The sequence below is a fragment of the Sciurus carolinensis genome, chromosome 1, assembly GCF_902686445.1.
Source record: "Sciurus carolinensis chromosome 1, mSciCar1.2, whole genome shotgun sequence".
Lineage (NCBI taxonomy): Eukaryota > Metazoa > Chordata > Mammalia > Rodentia > Sciuridae > Sciurus > Sciurus carolinensis.
In genome coordinates this window covers 155,724,245-155,745,997 of record NC_062213.1, presented here as the reverse complement: position 1 = coordinate 155,745,997, position 21,753 = coordinate 155,724,245, and the positions used below count along the sequence as shown (strand labels likewise).

Sequence of the window (21,753 nt, the reverse complement as noted above, 5' to 3'; positions counted from 1 at the left end):
TCAGGCCCACCTCAGCAAGGTGCAGTGTGAACACCAGATGACTTTCCCCATGTCTAGAAAATGCACAAAGGAACTGCTGAGTGGGTATAGGGTGGTTGACTTTATAAATGTCATAGACTGTCCTACATCACTGTCTGCCTTCCCACACCCCAAAGATCAGCATGGTGCCTAGCTGGTCATCTGCCAGATCTTGCATCTTACATTTCAGAAAACTGAAATATCACCAGGATTTTCCAGATTCTGGTAAATTAAAAGAAATGTGAAGAATTTTTGATACTTTAGGAGATGTGAAAATCTTTACTTTTAAGTAGGACTGATTGTTTTTATCTTTCCAAATATTTGATTTTGTAATCTTAGAAGATATTTTCTAAGCATAGTAGTCACAAAAGCTTACTTTATTACTAGGGCTTAACAGGTGAATTAGAAATAAATCAGTCTTGGAATGTATTGGGAATATTTAAAGAGTGAAGAATGTAACTTCACAGATTTTATTAATGATAAAAATCCTCATTAAAAAGATAAAAATGTTATATCTAGCCTTCAGCTTTAATCTCATAAATAACTAAAATTTATATTTTAAAGAAAAAATAATACAGTAAAACTCACTCTATTACCAAAGAAAAAACAACAAGTTTACTCTCTGACCTGTGCTTTCATATTTGTTATTTTATTTAATTCTTTCATAGGTCAAAGAGCCCAGTATTTTCTGATGACAAAACTGAGTCTCAGAGTAGTTCAGCAGTGTGTCTTGACCACCCAGGCAGTACATGTAAAAACCTGCATTCAAACCCAGGTCTGTGTGATGCAAATTGATACCCTGGTCATTAGTTCCATAATAACAATGTGTTTATTCCTTAATGTATTAAATGCTGCTGAATTACATACCTAAAAATAGTGGAAATGGTAAATTTTATGTTCTATATATTTTAACATAGTATATAAGCAGGCAAGAGATCCGATTAGGCATTTATCCAAAGAAGATATGCAAATAACCGTGTGTACTTAGAAAGGAAAATATGCTCAACATCATTAGACTTAGGGAAAGGCAAATCAAAAACCCAACATCTTGCGGGGGCATGGTGGTTCAGGCCTGTAATCCCAGCAGCTTGGGAGGCTGAGGCAGGAGGATCGAGAGTTCAAAACCAACCTCAGCAACTTTGCAAGGCCCTAAGCAACTCAGTGAGACCCTGTCTAAATAAAAATACAAAATAGGGCTTGGGATGTGACTCAGTGGTCACCAGTGCCCCTGAATTCAATCCCTGGTACCACCCCCTGCAAAAAAATAAAAAGTCGCACTTCACACCTGCAAGGATGCCTGTAAAGGAAAGATAAGTTTTGGTGAGAATGTGGAGAAATGGAGCTATAATCTACTCTGCTGGATTGTAAAATAGTACTGCCTTTTTGGAATATAGTCTGACATCTCTTCAGAAGATTAAATAGGAGACTCAGCAGTCTCACAAGGTATACACCAACAGAAAATGAAGTATTTCATTCATATGAAACCTTGTACATAAATTTTCATGTCAGGATTATTCATGGTTAATAACCAAAGCATGAAAAAAATGGCCTTCAAATGATGAATGGATAAATAAAATGAAGTTTAGCCAATTCTAAAACAAAAGTAATATTAAGCAAAGAAAAACCCTACAATGTATTATAAAACAAAGACCATGGTAGCCCATTATTTTTAAAAACAATTCAAATAGAGTTTTTTTTAAGGAAGTAATAATTTTTATATAAAATATTTAATTCTCCAAATTCATATTTTTAGTAAGTTTTTTTTTAACATTTTTTGCCATTGGTCTACATCTCTACCCCTTTTTATTATGAGACAGAGTCTCACTAAATTGACGGGGCTGTCCACAAGCTTCCAATCTTCCAATCTTCTGCCCCAGCCTCAGGAGTAGCTGGGGTTACAGGTCTATACCACTGCACCCAGCCAGGAGAATTGATTTTTATGAAATTGCTCTGTACCTGTAAATCCTAGACATCCATCCTGATTTCTAAATTGTTCTCTAACATTAGTCTCTTCTACTTTTTAAGCTGTCATTCTCCTTCCTTCATGATTTATGCAAATCAAAGATGCAAAAAGTCTTTTCAAAGCCAGTATTTTGAGATCTCTCTAAAAGAAAAATAAAAACATTTACTTAAAGCACTTTATGCCAGACTTTGCTAATAACAATAGGGTGATAACCATATGTGATTAAAAATAATTCTTCCAATATAATTTCCTCAAGATCTTTCCATTGTATGTTATATTTCCTTTTCCCCTTTAATTTTTCAGAAAGTGTAAATACTTAAAGAAGAATAATGTAGGGCCTGGGATGTAGCTCAGTGGTAGGACCCTTGGCTGGCAGGCGTGAGGCCCTGGGTTTGATTCTTCGCACCGCAAACACAAACAAATCAAGGGGTGGGAAGAGGTTATATTAAAACATCTATTATATACTTATAAAATGTTCAAAAATTTCCATATTTGCTTTATTTTAAATAATAAGAATCACAGATAAAGTTTGTCCAACTTGTTCCCTTCATTTTCCCAGTCCCTCCTTCCATTCCTCTGTAGAGCCTCCACTTCTATTTACCTACTTTGTACTTATTTCCTACTCCCTTGTGTGTGTATGTGCAGCCAGTGAACAGTGATCCTTTGGGGAATCGTTCCTGTTAATATACCATCCATATTGTTCATTCCAAACTACTTATTCTCTCAGCTTTGATTCTGAGCTCTCTCCACGTTGAACTTAGCATATTTCATCCACTCGAACTTGTCCATACCAGCCTATTGTATGAACACATCACGGTTCCTTTGTCCACTCTAGTTCTAGTGGATATTGGTTTTAACCCTTTTTCTATTTATTACAAAAATACCATAGGAAGCCTGATTATAGATGTCCCTTCATTATCTAAGGTATATATCTTGATATTTCTCATTATTTAAAAAAAAATTTAAAGAAATACATGTGCATGGTTTAATAATGAAATAGTCTAGAAAAATTTTTATTGAAAATGAATATGGTCTACTCCTCCACCCAGCCCTGCCCTTAGTCTTGCTCTCCAAATACCACTACTTTTAATTGTCTTGCTTTTAATTTTTCTAACAGGTCATCTTCATATTCCTAAAAAATCTATGCTTATGTCACAGTGAATTGTACATGATCTGCTGGCTTCTGGCTGTAGCGAGGACTTCACTTACCATGAATTTTTCCTCCTCTTCTTTCCTCTTGCTTCTACAACATGTTCTTCTACTACTATTTTCAATTCCTCTGCAACCTCAGAAAAATCTACTTGGGTTTCCATTTTTTTTTTTCTATCAAATAAGCTTCCTTGAAGTTCCCCACCTGTTTTTTATTAAATGTATTACCTCTTTCACCTTCCCCTCCATTTCTCCCTCACTTTCTAATCTCTGGAAATTATACCTACGTTTCTACTTAAGGTAGGCTTGACAACATGTTCTGTATTATAATCTGTCCATAGTTCATTTTTAAAAGGTAGAAAACCAATAAATTGAATTTATACTGTTACGATTATGTCAGTATAGTTCTTGCAGAACCATAATGCGATGTCATTTCTTGTTGGTTTCAATGTCAAAGGAGTATTAGGAAATATATTAGAAACATTCTGCTTGATCAGAATTATGCCAAGTATTGTTGCCTTTCTCATTTCCACTTTTAGTTTTTCTCCTTTTCCCAGAGTTTCCTATTGTCAGTCTGTCTGTCTCTCTGATCTGTCATCTCAGTGCCTGTGTGCGTCCGTTTTCTGTTGTTTAAGCTGTTTCATCCAATCGCTGTCTTCGCTGGAGACCTGGGTCCAGCACACTCTGCCAAGGAATCCCTTCATCCTTCTACTTCAATCAGGATTAGGCCTTTCATAAAATTGCTGCAAGTCGTTATTCTGAAGCTTCCCTTGACTGGTTTCTGGTCATTACTGTTTCCTCCACTCCTTTTCCCTCCTCTTACTTGATTAACTACATCCTGGAGAGATGGCCTAAAAATTGGGCTTGAAGTCTCTGTCTCTGCATATTGGACTTCCTTTAATTCCACCTTCCTCTACATTAATCTTGGGGAGTGTCGGTTTCTAGGTTGAAAAGCCTTTCCAGCCGAACTTTGAAACTGTTCCTGTCTTATGACCTGGTGTCCCAGGTTGCTTCTGAGAAGTAAGATGCTATTCAAAGTTTTACTCCTCATTGGTTACTTGCAATTTTCTCTTTTTAAAAACAATACTTTCCATTTTTGATGTTCTGAAATTTCAGCATTGAGTTTAAGGTGGCTCTTTTTTCATTTAATTTGATCATCATTTGAAGCAACTTTTAATTTTATCTCTTGTCAACTCTAAGAAATTCCATTATTTCTTTGATTATTTCCTCTCTTGTTTATTTGGTTCTTTCTAGTATCTGTATTTGTTGGATGTTGGGTACCCTAAATGGATCTTCCATGTATTTTTTTTTTTTAATCTCTAACCTAGTTTTTCTGTTTTTTTTTTCTTTTTCATTTTGATACCTTGCCACCCTCTATTATTCCAGTGCTGCCATTGAATTTTTACTTGCCATTATTATTTGTACATTTCCAAATATGATTTTTCAGAATATTGTATTCTAGTTTTATAACTAAAAAAAAAAATAAATCAAAGATGCAAAAATATAATGTTTTCCAAAATCTTGCTGGAATACCAGTTAGAGGATTTTTTGTTTATTTAAATTTTTTGCTGTTTCCTGATTCTTCCATTTCTTTTATGTCATGTTTTTCACTTGTTGATCATGACTTTTCTTGTCTCAGACTTCCCCCAAATATCTGGCAATACTTTCCTTTCCTTTCATATTTGCAGGAGGCAGCAGACAGGCTGACTGGTAGCCAGCGCATATAGCAGGGATTGCTGTGCTGGTTGTGTAGCCAAGGCTCTGTCCAGAATGAGAAAAGATATGCTCTGATATAGTAATATCTCACAACTGTTCTCTGCCTCCCACAGTTCCTAAACTGCTTTTGAGAACAAACCCTTAATCTAGGTATGGAAGGCTTTGGTTAAAGGAAGGTGCTTCCAGGTTCAGCAGAGAGTAAAAGAGCTCCATTCCACATGCACAGCTTCCATCAGGCCCATTTTCAGTCTGGGGTCTCTTTTCAACTGTGTGTTTATTGGCCATTTCTTCAGCTACCATCAGCACTGTATGTATTCAGCTTGACTGGCTGACTTAATTGCAGTCCACCCTGGATGTATCCTGGTCTTCCTTAACTTTTGCTCATTTTCTTTGGTCTATGCTCTTCTAACTATTTTCCATTTTTTGGAAATGAAAAAAACTACTCATTCCCTTTGCCCTCTTGAATCAGAATTGTTCTCAACGCCAGCTTTCTTTATACTTTAAAAATTAGTCATAAACAAAGATTGAATTCTTGGCATAGGAAAATTCAGTAACTCAATAACCTTGCTTTTCTTGTAATTCAGGTTTCACAGTGTATAAGACTATATAACTTTTCTTGATTTGTTTTGCACACTTTTTTAGTGTTTTTGTATAACCTATTATTTTTTCCTTTTAAATCCAAATTATCTGAATTTTCTCCCTGAAATATATTTTAAGACTCTTGATTTATCTTGAATTCATTTTATTCCTTCCCATTTTTAATTTATTTTACAGTATTTTTCTCATCTTCTATTTTATTATTTTTGGGGCTTGCTTTTTCTTTTCTTTTTTCTTTATCTACATTTATGTCACTCTTTTCAAAATTTTTATGTAAATTTTACAACTTGCTTTAGGGGGGATGAAGCTGAAACTAAGTGAATTTTTCCCTGGGATCTAAAAACTGCTATAGATTTCTTGGCCTGCTCTAGATCTCCAAAGAATCTGCTCGACAACTGCAGACTAAACACAATCGTTGCAGACCGAAAGCAGAGCATCCTACAGTTGCTAAATGGCTTTGCAAATTGCCATTATGTGGAAGACCAGGTGCATTTTTGAGTTAGAAGTCCTATTTGGAAGGAGCCAATTTCTAAGAAGTATATATTTCACTCCCCTAAAATAGGACTTCAACTTTGCTTGGTTTCTTCTTCCATATAGCTCTTGAGTTATAAGGAACCAGGGGAGAATATGAACTAATCAGGTCTTCTCCATCTCAGCAAGTAGGAAAAGGAAGGAAAAAGTCATTCTTCTGCCTGTTTCTGTTTGGGAGATCTTTTCATCTTCCACTGTGTTGTAGAAAGAAAGCTGGACCAGTAAAAAAGAACTAGGTCAAAGTCCTCACTCTGCTTCATTAAGCTGTAATTTTAACCAAATAATCTTTCAGGCCTCAATGCTTTGTCTTAAGAAAATGAGGAGAGACTTGGACCAGATGATTTCTTAGATATTTTTACTAGATTAAGAAAAATAAATCCATGATACTGGTTGTATGGTTCTGTTTCTCACTATTTTAGCACATCTTTCTCTGTTTTTTAAATCTTTCTTCTCGCTGCTTTTTTGTTCCCAACTCTCCAATATAACTGTTGTTTTTCAATTTTTTCCAGCTCTTCATCTTATTTCCTTTTACCTATTCTGTTATTCCTCTATAATTTTTTTTCCCCCCTGTGGCCATTAAAACTATTCTTTAGATTGTGATTTTAAAGCACCATTAAGGGCTGGGGATATAGCTCAGTCAGTAGAGTGCTTGCCTCGCAAGCACAAATCCCTGGGTTCAATCCCCAGCACCGTAAAGAAAAAAAAGCACCATTGAGAAAATGAGAGAAAAGCACCTAGATTTAAAAAAAAGTTCCCTTTCCTAAACCGATGCATTACTATTACAGAAGAACTTATAGACCAAAACCACAGAAAATGTTTTTAAATCTTTTACCTTTTGTTTTCTGAGTGATTTTTTTATTTTTCTTTCTTATTTTGTTTTATTTTATCTAAACAGAGAACGGACATTCTTTGAAGTCTAATCATGATCACTACAGATGAACCCAATGTACCAACTTCCCAACAGTCCATAGAGTGTTAGAAGATTTTTACATTTTGAAGAAGGGGAACAAATCTTTTTTAAAAAAAAATTGGTTGAACTATTGATAACTAACATATGGTGGATCATGTTTTATTTAGAACTTAAAGTAGATGTGTAAACTCTGGGTCTCATAAGTTTGAATCCAGTTTAGTTTGAATGTATGATTAATTTTCAGGTCATCTGAAGTTTTAAAAATACTATTCTGGCTTTTGATTTATTATTTTTCTGGTCATAAGATGCTAAATGACTATTGCTAGCATAACATATCTACTAGATATCATCACATACCTAGCAGGTAATGCTGTAATGAGGTGAACTGCAACTTCTGGCACACATCTTTGCAAACACAATGATTCCATCTAACTCAGAATATACTGAAAGTATTTAGTTTATATTTTTATGTTCAAATTTTTCTCTTAGATTCCTTAATAAACATTTGAGACTATAAATTGACCCATTTGGGTTTCCTTTTGAATGCCTTGTAGTTTGGATGTGTCTAACTTTGAGGTCAATCTGGGAATTTCATTTGTCAGTAGTTTTGAAAATGACTTCAGTGCTAACTTTATTTCAATTCAAAAAAGCCAGAATTTGTGGTTCATGCTAGTCACAGAACAGTGGAAATTAACAGTTCACATCAGGATAACCCTACATACTCAGGTCATATTCCCCAGATCAGAAAGGAACAACAACCTCCAGTCCAGCCGCCTTGTGCAATTCTTGCTAAATCTAATTTATTTCCGCTGAACTATCCAAGACTTCTGGCAGTCAGAGAAGTGTGCAGTGATGCAAGGAAGGGAGTCTCTTTAGAACTTTTATAGATAGTTCATGGTGAGGACAGGATTTTTCTACCTGAAAAGAGAGCCCTTGCCAATTCTGTGAAATGAGCATGCTAAGTGTGCTCACATTCAAACTAAACCAAAGTGTCTAGTGATGAATCCAAATAATATTCAAATTTAGAATATCTGTGGGTAACTTAGATTATATTCATAGTTTTATATGGATGCCTTAAAAAACTTTAAAAAAAGGAAGAATGTGTCTTTTTTCCCTTCCATTGACTATTAACTGATGTCATTGGAATGTAAAATCTAAGTGTGAAATTATGAAAGGATATTCTTTAGTCCTTACCAGCTGAATACATATTTAACATATGCCTAGACAGTTCTAAAATCTCAAAAAAATTAGATACATATAGTGAAATAGGTTTCTTTTTAAAATTTTATTTTATTGAACCCAAGAGCAATTTACACTGAGCCGCCTCTCTAGGCCCATTTTTTATTTTTCGTTTTGAGACAGGATCTTGCTAAGTTGCTTAGAGCATCACTAAGTTGCTGAGTCTGACTTTGAACTTGAGATCCTCCTGTTTCAGTCTCCCGAGCTGCTGGTATTACAGGCTTGTGCCACTGTGTCTGGTGTGAAATAGTTTTTTAAACATACTTTTAATAAAGTTTTGTGACCCACTGATAAAATACATTTCAATAATGTATGAGTTTGTAGTTTCTTAGTATTAGTGAATCTTCCACCTAAGTGCATTTTAAGACATATACAATTTTTGGTTTCAACAATGAGTTACCCCTTATGAAGTTTTAGGGAGCACACATATATCAGTGGTTGTTTGAAAAACACATGTGAGTTTTCATGCTATTTGTAGATAGTTTATGTTTTTGTATTCATTGCATCTAATCATTTGATGATAATTTCTAAATTCATTTAAATTTGAAGACAATTCGATGCTTATGTATAGTAGAAGCCTTAAAAAAAAATGACCAAGCAAATATTGGAAGGTAATCAGAAACCTATAGATTTATGTCAGGAGGAAAATACTCATAGGAACAGTTTTCTCTTCCTATATTAAGTTGGTAGCATAATAGAAAGAGTTGTATTCTTCCAGTATTTGTCCTTATATAGTATTTTAACACACATGTAAGTCTGTTCCATTATTATCATATTTAGTGTTTTGTATATTTATTCCTTTATGGTTTTAATCACTATTATATTTCACTTAAGACTTTGAAACTGTGCAAAATAAATTGCATTTTCGTATGGAATATACTTGCCATTCAGAACGAATGAGGATACCATTATTTCAGACAAGAAAACTGAATACATTCTATTAGTTTAAAAATTGTGAAAAAGTTAAATTACATGTATAATATATAAACTGAACACATGTTCTATAGCACTTAATTAAGCTGTGTTAGTTATTTGGTATGATGTATCCACAGTATTTTTTATTTTGCATTTATTTTTCATTGTGTTTACATTGTATGAATTGAGCTTTGTGCATACAGTCTTGATTTGTGGCTGCTTGGTAAGATTTTTGTTGTGATGTAACCATCATTCTTATAAAAAACATGATGTACATTTGTCTTGTGTATTTGTCTTCCTTCCATATGTTCTGTGTATATTTTCACATATAATTATGTATAAGGAATAGAAATATAGAAATCTGTTACTGTCTCTTTCGCCATCATTGTTTTTCACAAATAGGCATTATTAGTTCTTATTTTTATATCACCTCAAGCAGATTCTCAATATAAGGCAGATATGTTCTTAATAGTTGGTCATGATTATTTTACCTCTGTACCATATCTTTATGTCATAAAATAGTTATTTTAAGTATCTTTAGACAAGTCATTTTGCTCATTTTATTTTATTTATCTACTTTTTCTTTGGTGGACTGAAATTTCAGTGTGTTGAAATATAATATACTATAAAATAAGGAATTCTTCAGCAGAGAGCATTTTGTAATGATAGTCACCTTTTTAAAATTGAAATCTAAGCACTTGCAGACACTATCTAGCCACAACACAACAAAGCAAGCATTAAACTCATTTTACAGATGAAGATACTGAAAGGCAGAGAGGATGGTGTTGTTCACAGAATCAGAAGAACTCAAGTCTAAGTCTGTCCTGACCGGTTTTTAAACACTTAAGCTGATTCTCCTTTATGATTTTTGATTTTGTTTAGTTCAAAACTAGTTCATTTGGGGCTGACTTATGTCTGTTATTATAACCTTACACACTTGCATTTCTGCAAGCATGACATAATGAAAAAAATTTTTATATAATTGAGCATTCAAATGTGTCTTTTTTTTTAGCCTGAAACCTTTGAGCATCTTTTTACCAAGCATACAGAATCAGTGACATTTGGTCCTCTTCTTTTGGAGCCTGAAACTATTTCAGAAGACATCAGTGTCGATACATCATGGAAAAATAAAGATGAGATGGTGCCAGCAACTCTGGTCTCATTGCTTTCGACAACTGCAGGTCTTGAACAGGATTCTCCCTGTAGTAGTGACCAGAGCAACAGCCCTCACTTCTCTGAGGCTGAGAGAACCCCAGTGGTCTGTGAGGATGAAAGCCAGAGACAACCCTCAGTTAAATATGCCACACTGGTGAGCAATTCCAAATCAAGTGAAACGGATGAAGAGCAGGGGCTCATACATAGTTCAGTCAGCAAGTGCTTCTCTAGCAAACATTCTCCATCGAAACATTCTTTCTCTAATAGCTCCTGGGAGATAGAGACCCAGGGATTTTTCATCTTATCAGATCAGCATCCCAACATGATTTCACCACACCTTTCGTTCTCAGAAGGATTGGATGAACTTTTGGAACTAGAGGGAAATTTCCCTCAAGAAAATAATAGTGAAAAGTCTGTCTATTATTTAGGGGTCACCTCAATCAAAAAAAGAGAAAGTGGTGTGTTTCTGACAGATGAGTCAGGAGTATTGTGCCCGTTTCCAGCACACTGTTTAGTTACTGACATCAGAATCCTCCAGGACACTTGCTCACACTTTGTCGAGAACAACTTCAACTTAGGAACTTCTGGCAAGAAGGCTTTTGTATCTTACATGCCCCAATTTCAAACTTGTTCCACTCAGACACATAAGATTATGGAAAGCAAGATGTGTGACCTAACTGTGTAATTCCATTCGAGAAACCTTTAGAATTGTGTTATAGTGGATCACGTGGCCTGTAATATATTGCTTTACAGTTGTAAACGGGAAAGACAAGAGAAAATCATTAGAGTCAAATTTGAAAATGATTCAGAAATTAACGATATCTGTTTGTCCTCTCTCAGTAATATAGACAAAAAAAAAAAGATGAGAAAACCCCCATGAGCCTAGCAGTATAGATAAACACTTGAAATAATTCTATTCACAGAACACTGTGGGAAGGTCTCTTGTTGCTAATTATGAACAAGCCCAGCAGTTCACTATCCTTTGTGAATATTAGACCCGTGTAGAAAGAACCAGTCTTCTGTATCACACCACCATCTGAAGGAAGATTTTCACTAACATCTGTGAGATACAATTGTTGTTTCAAAGGTGTGTTCTCTTTACTTTCAGTTGCCTATGTTTTGCACTAATTCACGTACACACACACACACACACACACACACACACATTTATACTTAACTGATATGCTTATGGGTTTTGAAAGCATGTGATGTGTTTGTATTTTGCGCTACCAAAGTGGGTGATTTGAAGCAGGCATATCATTAAATGTTGAACATAAATAGAGACTAACTCTGGTCTAAGGGGTTATACTTGTGAAGACTGACAAATTAGCCAAATGTTTTGTACCAAATCTAAGTTAAACAGCTTAGAATGAAAACACCTGGTAGACTGGCAGGACCCTCAGCCAGTGCTTTGATAACAGCACAAGGAGTTTTGAAAATAAGGTCAATTATAACTCTCCTCTCTGAAATACAACTAACTAGACGGCCAATGTCATTGTGCACCACACTGAAGTCATTGTGTTTCTCCAGCCCTTCTTGCATGTACACTATTCTATTTTTACCCCCTCACTTAGATTCTCTCTATACACTTACAACTGGGAAGTACTTTACATACTTCAACTCAATTACTGCAATAATTGTATGAGATGTATTGTTATACTTCGATTAAGATATTCAGTAATTTTCCCAAGGTCACAGAGTTAATGGATAATGGAGCCAGAATTCAGATTTAAATCCACATCTTATTAATACTAGTGATTATTTGTTTAAAAAAACTGACTTGCAATCAAATAGAATCTATTAAGAAGAAATTTCTGGCCAAAATATTACAGATCTCACTCTAAGATTAATGCAGAAGTTTATCATTTATTTCAGCTTTTGATATGGCAAGAAAAATCAAAATCCAGCATATTGGACAACAATCTAGGTTAAGAAACTTGCACATTTAGTTGTTCTGTGGCAAGAAATAAGTTCAAGATTATTGATATCATCAATATATTGTTAAAAAATATGCCTGTGGGTTGCTAAACATCAATTTTCTACTTAATCAGAGGATTCTGCTGATTTTACTATTACCCTAAGTAACTCCTTACATTCCATCTCTATTTATGATACAAGCAATGTATCGTAAATAATAATATCATAAACAATGACAAAGATCCCAGACTCCTTTTAAAAGATTTTTTTTCATACTTCATAGTAATTTGTCACTCAGAAATCAATAAGGTTGTTTCATGTCATAAATATTGTTAAGGTGTCTCAGGATCTCATACTCAACAAGTGAACCTCTTATAAGACAAAAGTAGAGCCCAAACCAACACACTAATTAGTGTGGGAAAACCTTAGTTCTATGCAAAGACAAATGAAGATGTTGCTTTCACTGATTTTTAAGCAGCTTTAGAGATTCAGAAACAAATGTGCATGGAAATTTTGGTAAAACTAACTTATTTTTAATATCTACTTACAAAATATTAGACATTTAATTGAAGGTATGGTATAGAAGAGATAGGAAATTAAATTTTGCCCCACTCTGCATTTAACTGGAGATTTATCATTGAACATGTCCACCAAGATACACTATTCTCCTGTGGTCTGTGACCCAGAACAACAGAAAAGAGAAACCAAGAGATGCTCCAGTCAGTTTAAGGGTGCACCAGGCTGTGTGTACACTGGAGTGTATCAGAAGTCCCAGGACCATTGAAGGGCTGCAGATCCAAGTTAAGGGAGTTTAGTGATGTCACATTAACCTGAGGTTATTGATACCATCCTGGTGCAGTTTTGGTTCCCCAAACAAGTAAACAAAAAGTCACTTCAGAAATACTGAAATTATAAGGCACATTCTTCCATAGGGCTGAGCTGGTGTAGTTTGGCTTATTGGCATATGTAGATTTAGGACATATTTATTGTCAGTGCAGTTCAGTTCTGATTTCCACTTTTGAAAGTTTACTTCTCCGTTGCTACGTTCTATTGGGTTGCGAAAGATATCTACTATTAATTAGTAGATTTTTACAAAACTCGGGAAATTCAGAGTGTTGTATATTTCAGAACATTCAGATCCTCTCCTTTTCTTACTGGAACCTCTATAGAAAGTATTTAAGGGAGCAAGGAACTGAAATATGGACTCTGGACCCTGTTCTTTCTCTCTTCCCTTCTCCCTCCCTTTTTTCTTCCCTCCCTCCCTCCTTCCTTTATTAAGTGTTGGGGATTAAATCCAGGCCCTTGTGATATCCAAATGTGATAAATCTGGCATTTTGGATACTTCATTTAATGACCTTATATCACAACAACAAGCTACTAATCAGACTTTACATCTGAACTTCATGAAAAGAAACTCAGAAATTAATTATTTGAGATATGACTTCAAGTTTAAATAGAAGCTAAATCATATGGGTTAATGGGATTACATAATTCCTAGTTTAAAACCCCTAAGAAGAAAGATGTAAAAAACTGAGGTACGCCCTCACTAAGAGTAGGGGCCTCCCGTTGAAGCCTTATATTCCATTTAGAGATGAGCTACATGTTGACAAGAGGAATAGGAACAGATATTCTTTTATTTTTAAACCTAGTCTTCAAGTAATAGAAGGACTTGGATGAAGTTCCCAAACCAGTGGAAAATCCTGGACTCAGAACAAGGATTTATAACCCTCATCATGACATTCCTCTACTTCCTTTCATTCTTTTCCAGCAAACCAACTCCCTCTTTCCAAATATCAAACATATGGTCGCATTCCTTCAGTAACAGGAGCTCCTTTCCAGCTGAAGGAAGATGAGCAGCAGGGAGTTTGCACTGTGGGGAGGGGTGACCGCAGGGCTCCCATGTGGGGTAGACTGTGATGATGGATTTGTACAACTGCATCTGCAAAGGTCCATTTCACCTAGATACGGATGCAAAGAAAAGGCTTTTTTTTCTGAAATCCTGTAGTCCTCAAAAAAAAAAAAAGTTTCTTCTACTTTTCATCCCCTAGGAGTGATCTTGGTAGTTACATTAACAAACTCTTCTGAAGTATTTGTTATTAAGAAAATCCATGCTCAGATTTTAAAGCACAAAATTGTTCACGCTACTATGATTAACATAAGCTGCATTCGAGAAAATGTGAAAATGTAGATGCAAAAATGTGAAGAAGTTTTCACAAAAGAAAGCTAGCCAAGTCGGTAATTTTACTCTCTTGAAGACTGGTTTAAAACAGTGAAGCACATCCGCATCTGTTCACAATGTTGGACAGGCAACTTAAAATACAGAAGTGTATTCCATCCGAGATCCTGTTACGTGTATTAGAGCATCAAGACGTGGTTTCCCTGGGTTTTATATTGAATGAATTATTTTTATATAAAGTTTATATTTATTTTGGAAAGCTGCTGAAAATGTCTATTTTTCAAAATTGTGCTTAAGATGTGTGGCATTAAATTTAATTTTGTGAGAATCTCTGATGGGTTATTTTAAATCACACGTTTATTCAAAAAACCTGGAACTAAGAATAAATTTGTAAGTAAGATATTTAGTTTTGTAGTAAAATACTTATAGACAATGTACTTTTGAAACCTATCATTGTGTGTTTGGCATGCAGTTAACACTTGTCACAATTGATATGATAATAAAGTTCATAAATGTAAGTGTCAAGATGTGTTACTAATTGTTCTTTATAAAATTTAATTATCCTATTTCCCCACTATCTTTCTGAAGTCATAGATAATGCAGTGTAAATTATGACCAAATATTTTCATCTATCATTATGAATCATAAGAAATGTTACAGTTTTGAGAAATGAATGTTCTCAATTATTATAAATTTATTTTAGGATTACATAATCCATGGTATGATAAGTAACTTATTTTAGAAAACATATGAAAATAATTAAGAAGTCATCTTTGTAGTTTATATAAGTAGGCATTATAAAATTTTTATCCGTCGTTAGCCTTTGATTGTGTCTTCAAAATTCCTGCAGACGTATACCTTGCTTTTTAAAGGGGTCTGAAAATGTTTTAGATCCAATGCTGCCTTTTGGTTCTTTTTTTTTCTTTTTTTTTTTAATAAGACACATATAGCTTTATTTAATAATTTGTGAATAGCCTTTTTCTGGCAGAGTGTCACATTCCTAATGATAGCAGAAAGCAGCGTGTCTAGAAAGCCCCTTCCCCAGGCCTAGAACTGTGACTCCGAGAGCTTACATCCTGTGCAGAGAGCCAGGCTCCTGCAGCGTGGAGCCCTCCCTGCCATGTTCTCTGGCTGACTGTGACCCCTTCGTTAACAGTAGACAAGAGACTGAGCATGATTTTCCTGGACAGGATTGGCCTCTTCCCTCCTCCAAAAGGGAGTTCAGAGAATTAAGAATCTTTCTGACAAATAATTGCTATATCAACTTAATGTAGCTTCCATTCATCTGCTGAAATCACAGACATGCTTATCAAACACGACAGTGGGTCAATGACTGTTCCTCTCCAATTTCCTCACCATCTCCATGATTTTAAAGCCATACTTCTCTGTCTTTCAGGATTAAGAGATGGAAAACCACTCTCCATCACAGACCTGGGAAGCCTTTTTTGGCAGATAATAAGTTGTCTAAAGTGGCATCAGACACTAGAGAGACAGCAGTTTGTTCTTGCAGAGTGAAGACCTAGCATTTCATTTTTCACCTTCTTGTGTTAAGAGAGTACAGTAATTAAACTACACGCTTTCCTTGGAGAAAACTTCATATTATATCAGAACCTTGTCATTCATGGACCACTGGAAGAACATATCCCTCTTTTGTATTTGTAAAATTGTGAAGGTGAATTCATTTGGACAGAAGGAGGTGACTGGCCATCCCACTGCCTTCTCTAAGTAATAAGCTGTCTTTCTATTGTTCACAATCAACAAGGCGAACAGTAATTATGCTTTTCTATATTGCTCAGAGCTGCTCTTTCCCGAACTCTTCTGCAAATCTTGATGATCAATTTGGAACCAAAAGAGAATGCAGTGGCTTATCCAACCTAGAAATCTGTTATGCACATTTCCTTTAAAAACATCATTGGGAATGAAAAAAAAAAGAGTTCCTTTTTTGTTTTTTGCAGAAGTGCTATAAGAAAGCATGTCTGAAGTCAGAAAAATATGAACACAGACATAGACATGCATGCTTATGTACACAAAAGAGTTGGGATCAAAGAAATCAGATACATAGTTTGGGACTCATATGAAAAAGATAGCAAGAGAAGATATGGAGATGGATTCAGCTAACGATGTTGGAATGTTAGAGTTATGGCATGGATATGGTTCTTGGTACATACAAAAACGGGGTAGGTGAGCAGAGGGGATAATAAATCCAGGCTGCTAGAGAGAGTTTCTCTGGTCATGTGTGAGTTAAAGATAATAGAGGCTAGTTTATAGGACAGTATGTTTGTATTATGGGGTGGACATTTAAAGAAAGATGGACTTGCATGGTCCAAGAGGAGAGTGTCTTTTAGAAGGACACATCTATGGTCTGGTGTTCAGGACATCGGGGAAACTCAAAGGATTCCTGAGTCCCTCTGACACATTGCTGGTGACAACCCAGTTGAAGGAATGTTCTTCAGAAGTGATGTCAAGTTGAGTATGTTTGTGATCAGGTGAACTGGGCATGCTGGCAGATGGTATGTAGCCCACTTCTTTCCATGAAAAACGTGCTTGAAAGTCTTAGTGAGCATATCAGGCTGAACTACTTGAAGCAGTGTTCCAGTCTGTCATCTTTAGCAAAGTTATAATTTTAGGATTCAGGCAGGAATTCCATTCAGCCACTGCCTCAACTGCAAGTGGAATTATCCCACTCCACCAGTAAAGTAAAATGCTTTAATGTTTTTAATTGGTTATCACTTTGGCCCAATATGTTCTTTCAATCTCCAGGTCTCTGCATTTATTATAGGAACCCAAGAAGAACTGTGGGTTTTCTTGGTTGATATCTTGGGCAATATGCAGCCTGTAGTTTGGAAGAAGATCTAGGTTGACCTTCAGCTATTCCTGAAGCCAAAAGGCACTGAAATCCCTCCTAGGAAATATAATGGGGGGCGTCAATCTTATTCTGTCCAAAGTGATAAGTCAAAATAATGTTCATAACATAGGTTGTCAATCCTGAGAGTTATAAAACTTCCCAGTCAATCCAACATTCAGTACAAGGAGCAACAATAATAATGAGCACACAGCCTTCCCCTAGCTCTGGGTAACTGAGTGCCCATTTGCTAATGATGTAACCTCCAGCCTCAACTTCAGTCCCAGTGATGCTTTTCACAGTTAAATGGGTAAGAACAGGAAGGAGCATTTTAGCCACCTTATCAATCATGGTGCACTGGTTCCCAGCTGAGAAACAGGGCACACCTTCTGGCAGGCCTAGGCATCCACAGGACAGACAGTAAAGTACTGGGTGATCTCTTACATATTCTTGAAGTTAAAGAATACCTTGAAACAGGAGGTATGGCTGAGGGAGAGATCATGATGTTAGTATAACCGATCTGTTTCCATTTAGAAAGCTTCTTATAAGGATGGGGACTATATCACAAGTTGCTTCTCCATCACGTTCTTAACAGTCCTGGAACTTTGAATACCAGTGGCAGTGGTGGTGGTGGTGGTGAGAGGGTAGTTACTTTTTTTCTTGATCTATCTTTGAGGTTACCAATTATGTTACTCATTATTAGATTCTGTGAGTAAATCTATCCATTAAGTTCTTGTCCATTTGATTCCACTTTACAGATTTTAATTGTCTCTTGAAATGCTCTACTTCATTCATATTTTCCTTTATTTCTTTTAACATGATAATATTAATTATTTTAACATACTATTTCCTGAACCTCAGTATGTGTATTATTTCTGCATCTGCTTCTATTCATTATTTTTTATCTCAATTTCCTATTTGTTCAGATACTTAGTAATTTTGGTTTAATATGCTGGGTATTACAAGTAATATGTTGTAGAGGCTCTGGATTGAGTTATTCATCACAAAGAATGTTGATTTTTTTCTTCTAGGCACTCAGATTATTGGTGGGTCACTTGAATCATACTGGTACTATATTTCAGGCTACCTGGGAAGGGTATATTTCAGTTTTAAATATAGTTTTTATTATTGACCCTAGTCATAGTCTTTCCCGGGTTGCATCCAAATCTCCTGGATTTTCACTAATGTCTTTCTATTCTAGCTGGGATAAAAATATAAACTTTTCTTAACATTGTTCTCTTACCATTAATAAGCTTTTAATTCACAAGCAGATTTTCTACTAAGGATCTTAGAAGTTTTACTTCATGAATACCCAGCTTAGGATTTAGCCAAGGACCCAAGGGCAATCTCATGTGTATTTTGGGGATTCCTCACTATAGATCACTCCTACAGAGTATCTTGCCCTCAAATCGCAATGACCTTGCCATTCAAAACTCTCATTCCCAGGGATACTAATGCTCTCTTCTTTGGCTCTAATTCTCTGTGTTTAAAAAATAATTCCAGGGACAAAGCCATGATAAGTTGGGACTTGCTTTGTATGCTTTCTTTCCTCATCTCCCAGGGCTAATGCCAGAAAGCAGTTGTGCTCTATATTTTTTCAAGTTTTATAGCTGTGTATGGGAAAGTAAACCTAATACAATTACTCTGTTTTAGCCACCCTAGTAGTGTGCAAGAATTATTTACTAATATATTCCTTATCTCTCATACATATCAACATTTGTTATAACTTTTCATTTGTATTTTGACTTTGTAGTATTGTAGCCATTCATACATTCTTTGCACTTTTTTTTTAAACCAGGGGTGCTCTACCTCTGAGTTACACCCTGATTATGTTTTTTAATTTTAGTTTAAGACAGGGTCTTACTAAGTTGACCAGGCTGGTCTGGTTGTGATCCTCCTGCCTCAGTTTCCTGAGGTGCTGGGATTACTGGCATGTACCACAGGTACCCATGACCATTTTTCATTCTTACATCATTCCATTTTTAAACTTTTTCCTCTGTTCCTCCTGGATTTTGCATCATGTTTAGAAAAGTATTACAAATTCCAATACTTGATTAATGTATGATTTTTTCTGATATTTTATGCTATAGTTTTTGGATTTGTATTTCTAATTCATTTACTTTGGTGTAAGAAATGGAATAGTAATCTGGATTTAATTTTTTTCCAAGTGGCTATTCAGTTGTCCCAACAGTTTGATTCTGGGTAAACAAACAGTCTTTTATTCCACTCACATAAAATGTCACATTTAGCACTTACTAATTTTCGTTTATATTTGTGTTTATTTTAGAGCATTCAATTCTTTTTCATTAATTGTTTGTTATTTTTCTCCAGTACTAAATTTATCGATTATCACATCTAGTCAATAAAACTTAATATCTGGAGAGCTAGATTCTCCTCTCTATTCATTATACCTTATTGACATTTTTTCTGTTGCAATTGTAGTTCAAGTTTTTAGGAAAAACAAAATTTTCTTGATATTTTAATTAGAGCGAAAACAAAAGTGTTGAAAAAAGTTATCATTACAATATTTATTAGCCCCAGCCTTATAATTAAAATAAACTTATAGCCAGGTGAGTGGGTGTGTGCTTATAATTCCAGAGACTCAGGAATCTGGGGCAGAAGGACCATAAGTTCAAGCTCAGTCTTGGTAACTTAGACCTTGTCCCAAAATAAAAAGTAAAATGGGCTGGGGATGTAGCTCAGTGGTAAAGCACCCTTGGGTTAAATCCCTAGTATGAAAAAATAAAAGTAAATTTGGGAAAAATATTACTTGTATTTTCTTAAATAATGATCAAGACAACTAATTCATATCATATTTATAATATTAAATTTTCCCCAGAATTCACCTTTGATGTTAGAGAACAGGAAGTGGTAGGTTCCCATCTTAGTTCAGGATGCTGTAACAAAGTACCACAGACTGAGTGGCTTATGAACAACAGACATTTACTTCTCAAAGTTCTGGAGGCTGGAAATCTGATATCAGGGTGCCAGCATGACTGACTGGGTCTGGTGAGGACCTTCTTGTGAGTGTAGACCCCCATTTTCTCATCGTGTCTGCACATAGCAGAAAGCAAATCTAGAGAACTCTCAGGAATGGCCTTTAAAAGGCACTATTTCATTCATGAAGACTCCATCCTCATGACATAATTTCCTCTCATGCAGCCTACCTTCTAATAACATTAATGGCTATTTCAGCATGTGAGTTGTTGGGGGGGGGCATAAACATTCAGTCCTTTCACTAGTGGTCACATTAGGGATGCAAAACTCCCCCTCTATCCTCTTAGGATCCTGGATGTGACCAAGAATTAAACTGATACAAAATAGATTAAGAGAAGGAAAACATACAAATTTATTTAATATGACTTTGACATGACATGGAAGACTTCATAAAGAAATGAAGACTCAAAGCAATAGGATTAGACAAAGAATGGTCATTTGGAAAATGTGGTAAGATGAAGGGGTTTGAGCTAGGGTAGATGATTGGGTAGAGAAGTGACCAAGAAGATAAAGGTTAGTTGGCCTTTAGTACAATTAGTACAGATTTTCCTCATTTTCAATTTCCTGTCCTACATGATAAAAATGTTGCTTTCCTTCTGGTGTAAAAAGGACATATTTTACATGGGAATCTGAACACCTGCTTTAAAAAAAAATTAGTATGAATGCCAGAGTGATCTTCTACCTGCTTTTTTTTTTAAGTCCTTTTAATTCAATATCATCAATATACAAGAGCTCCTATCTTGCTGTGGCATATTCTTGACTCCTTCAAATCTGGAAAGTGTTCCAGTTTAGACAACAAAATACATAGTCATTCTAAATATAAAGGATTGGTCCTGAGGACAATACTTACTACTGTTGCTTTTATCACTTTAAAATACCACTGGTTCTCAGGTTTGTTCAGCCACAGAACACCTGGAAATCATGATTCCTTTTAAAGATCACCAAGAAATCAATTTACTTCTATCATGTCATTTGGGAACAACTGACTTACAGCAAATAGCTGTTATTTATATGTATGTGCCTACTACTCAAAAATAAAATGAAGGCAGTCGAGGAGCGAGCTGGCGGGTGAGTCAGGCCACCTGCATCTCAGAGCTAGCAGGCAGGCACCCAACCCGCCCAACCACCAGGCCAAAGTCGGACGCCATCACTGAGCAACGCTGCCTGACTACCACGCTGATGTCTGTCACCATTGCGGAGCAAACCGGCTGACTAGCCAGCCTGCCTGCATAACGAAGCTAGCCACAGGCTTCTTTATAGGCTGGTGCAGGCATTTTGAATTACTCCTGAGGCTGTGGCCATCATCACTGGAAGGGCAGCTCCCTTCCTGAGACACCTACAGGAGGCTAGAAGCCCTTTGACAAGACCCAGGAGCCAAGAAGAGGAGGTATTGAGAGACTCGGGACCAACTCAGAGCCACCGGGTGAGTCTCTCCCACTAGTCAAGCTCCCCAGATGGGGCAGTAGTCCCGAAACGCAGGGAACTTCTCGGAGTAGAGTGGCCCAGTGAGACTCCCCTGCTGGAGCCAAGAACCCAGTCAACCAGGGGTATTGCAGCGAGGGCCGCACAGCGAGAGGCTTCGACGCAGAGTGAGGGTCCGAGGCCCAGGCGGTAACTCCGGTCCCCAG

The 21,753-nt window shown here is 36.0% G+C and overlaps 1 protein-coding gene and 1 pseudogene across 6 annotated transcripts in view; one reads left to right on the top strand and one right to left on the bottom strand.

Annotated features, from left to right (window-relative positions):
- The window catches only part of Lepr (leptin receptor), a 120,469-nt gene extending 105,684 nt beyond the window's left edge, over positions 1–14,785 (top strand). For 4 of the 6 annotated variants that reach the window (XM_047518996.1, XM_047519004.1, XM_047518984.1 and 1 more), the window contains one exon: positions 10,051–14,785. In XM_047518996.1, coding sequence (XP_047374952.1) covers positions 10,051–10,878 — 828 coding nt within the window. In that variant the 3' untranslated portion in view covers positions 10,879–14,785. Of the gene's footprint in view, positions 1–6,869; positions 9,531–10,050 lie in introns of those variants that run through there. The other 2 variants (XM_047519012.1, XM_047519019.1) reach the window with 2 other exon arrangements.
- A 1,856-nt stretch (positions 14,786–16,641) lies between these two features.
- Positions 16,642–21,753, bottom strand: part of LOC124961637 (protein NDRG3-like) — a 49,234-nt pseudogene continuing 44,122 nt past the window's right edge.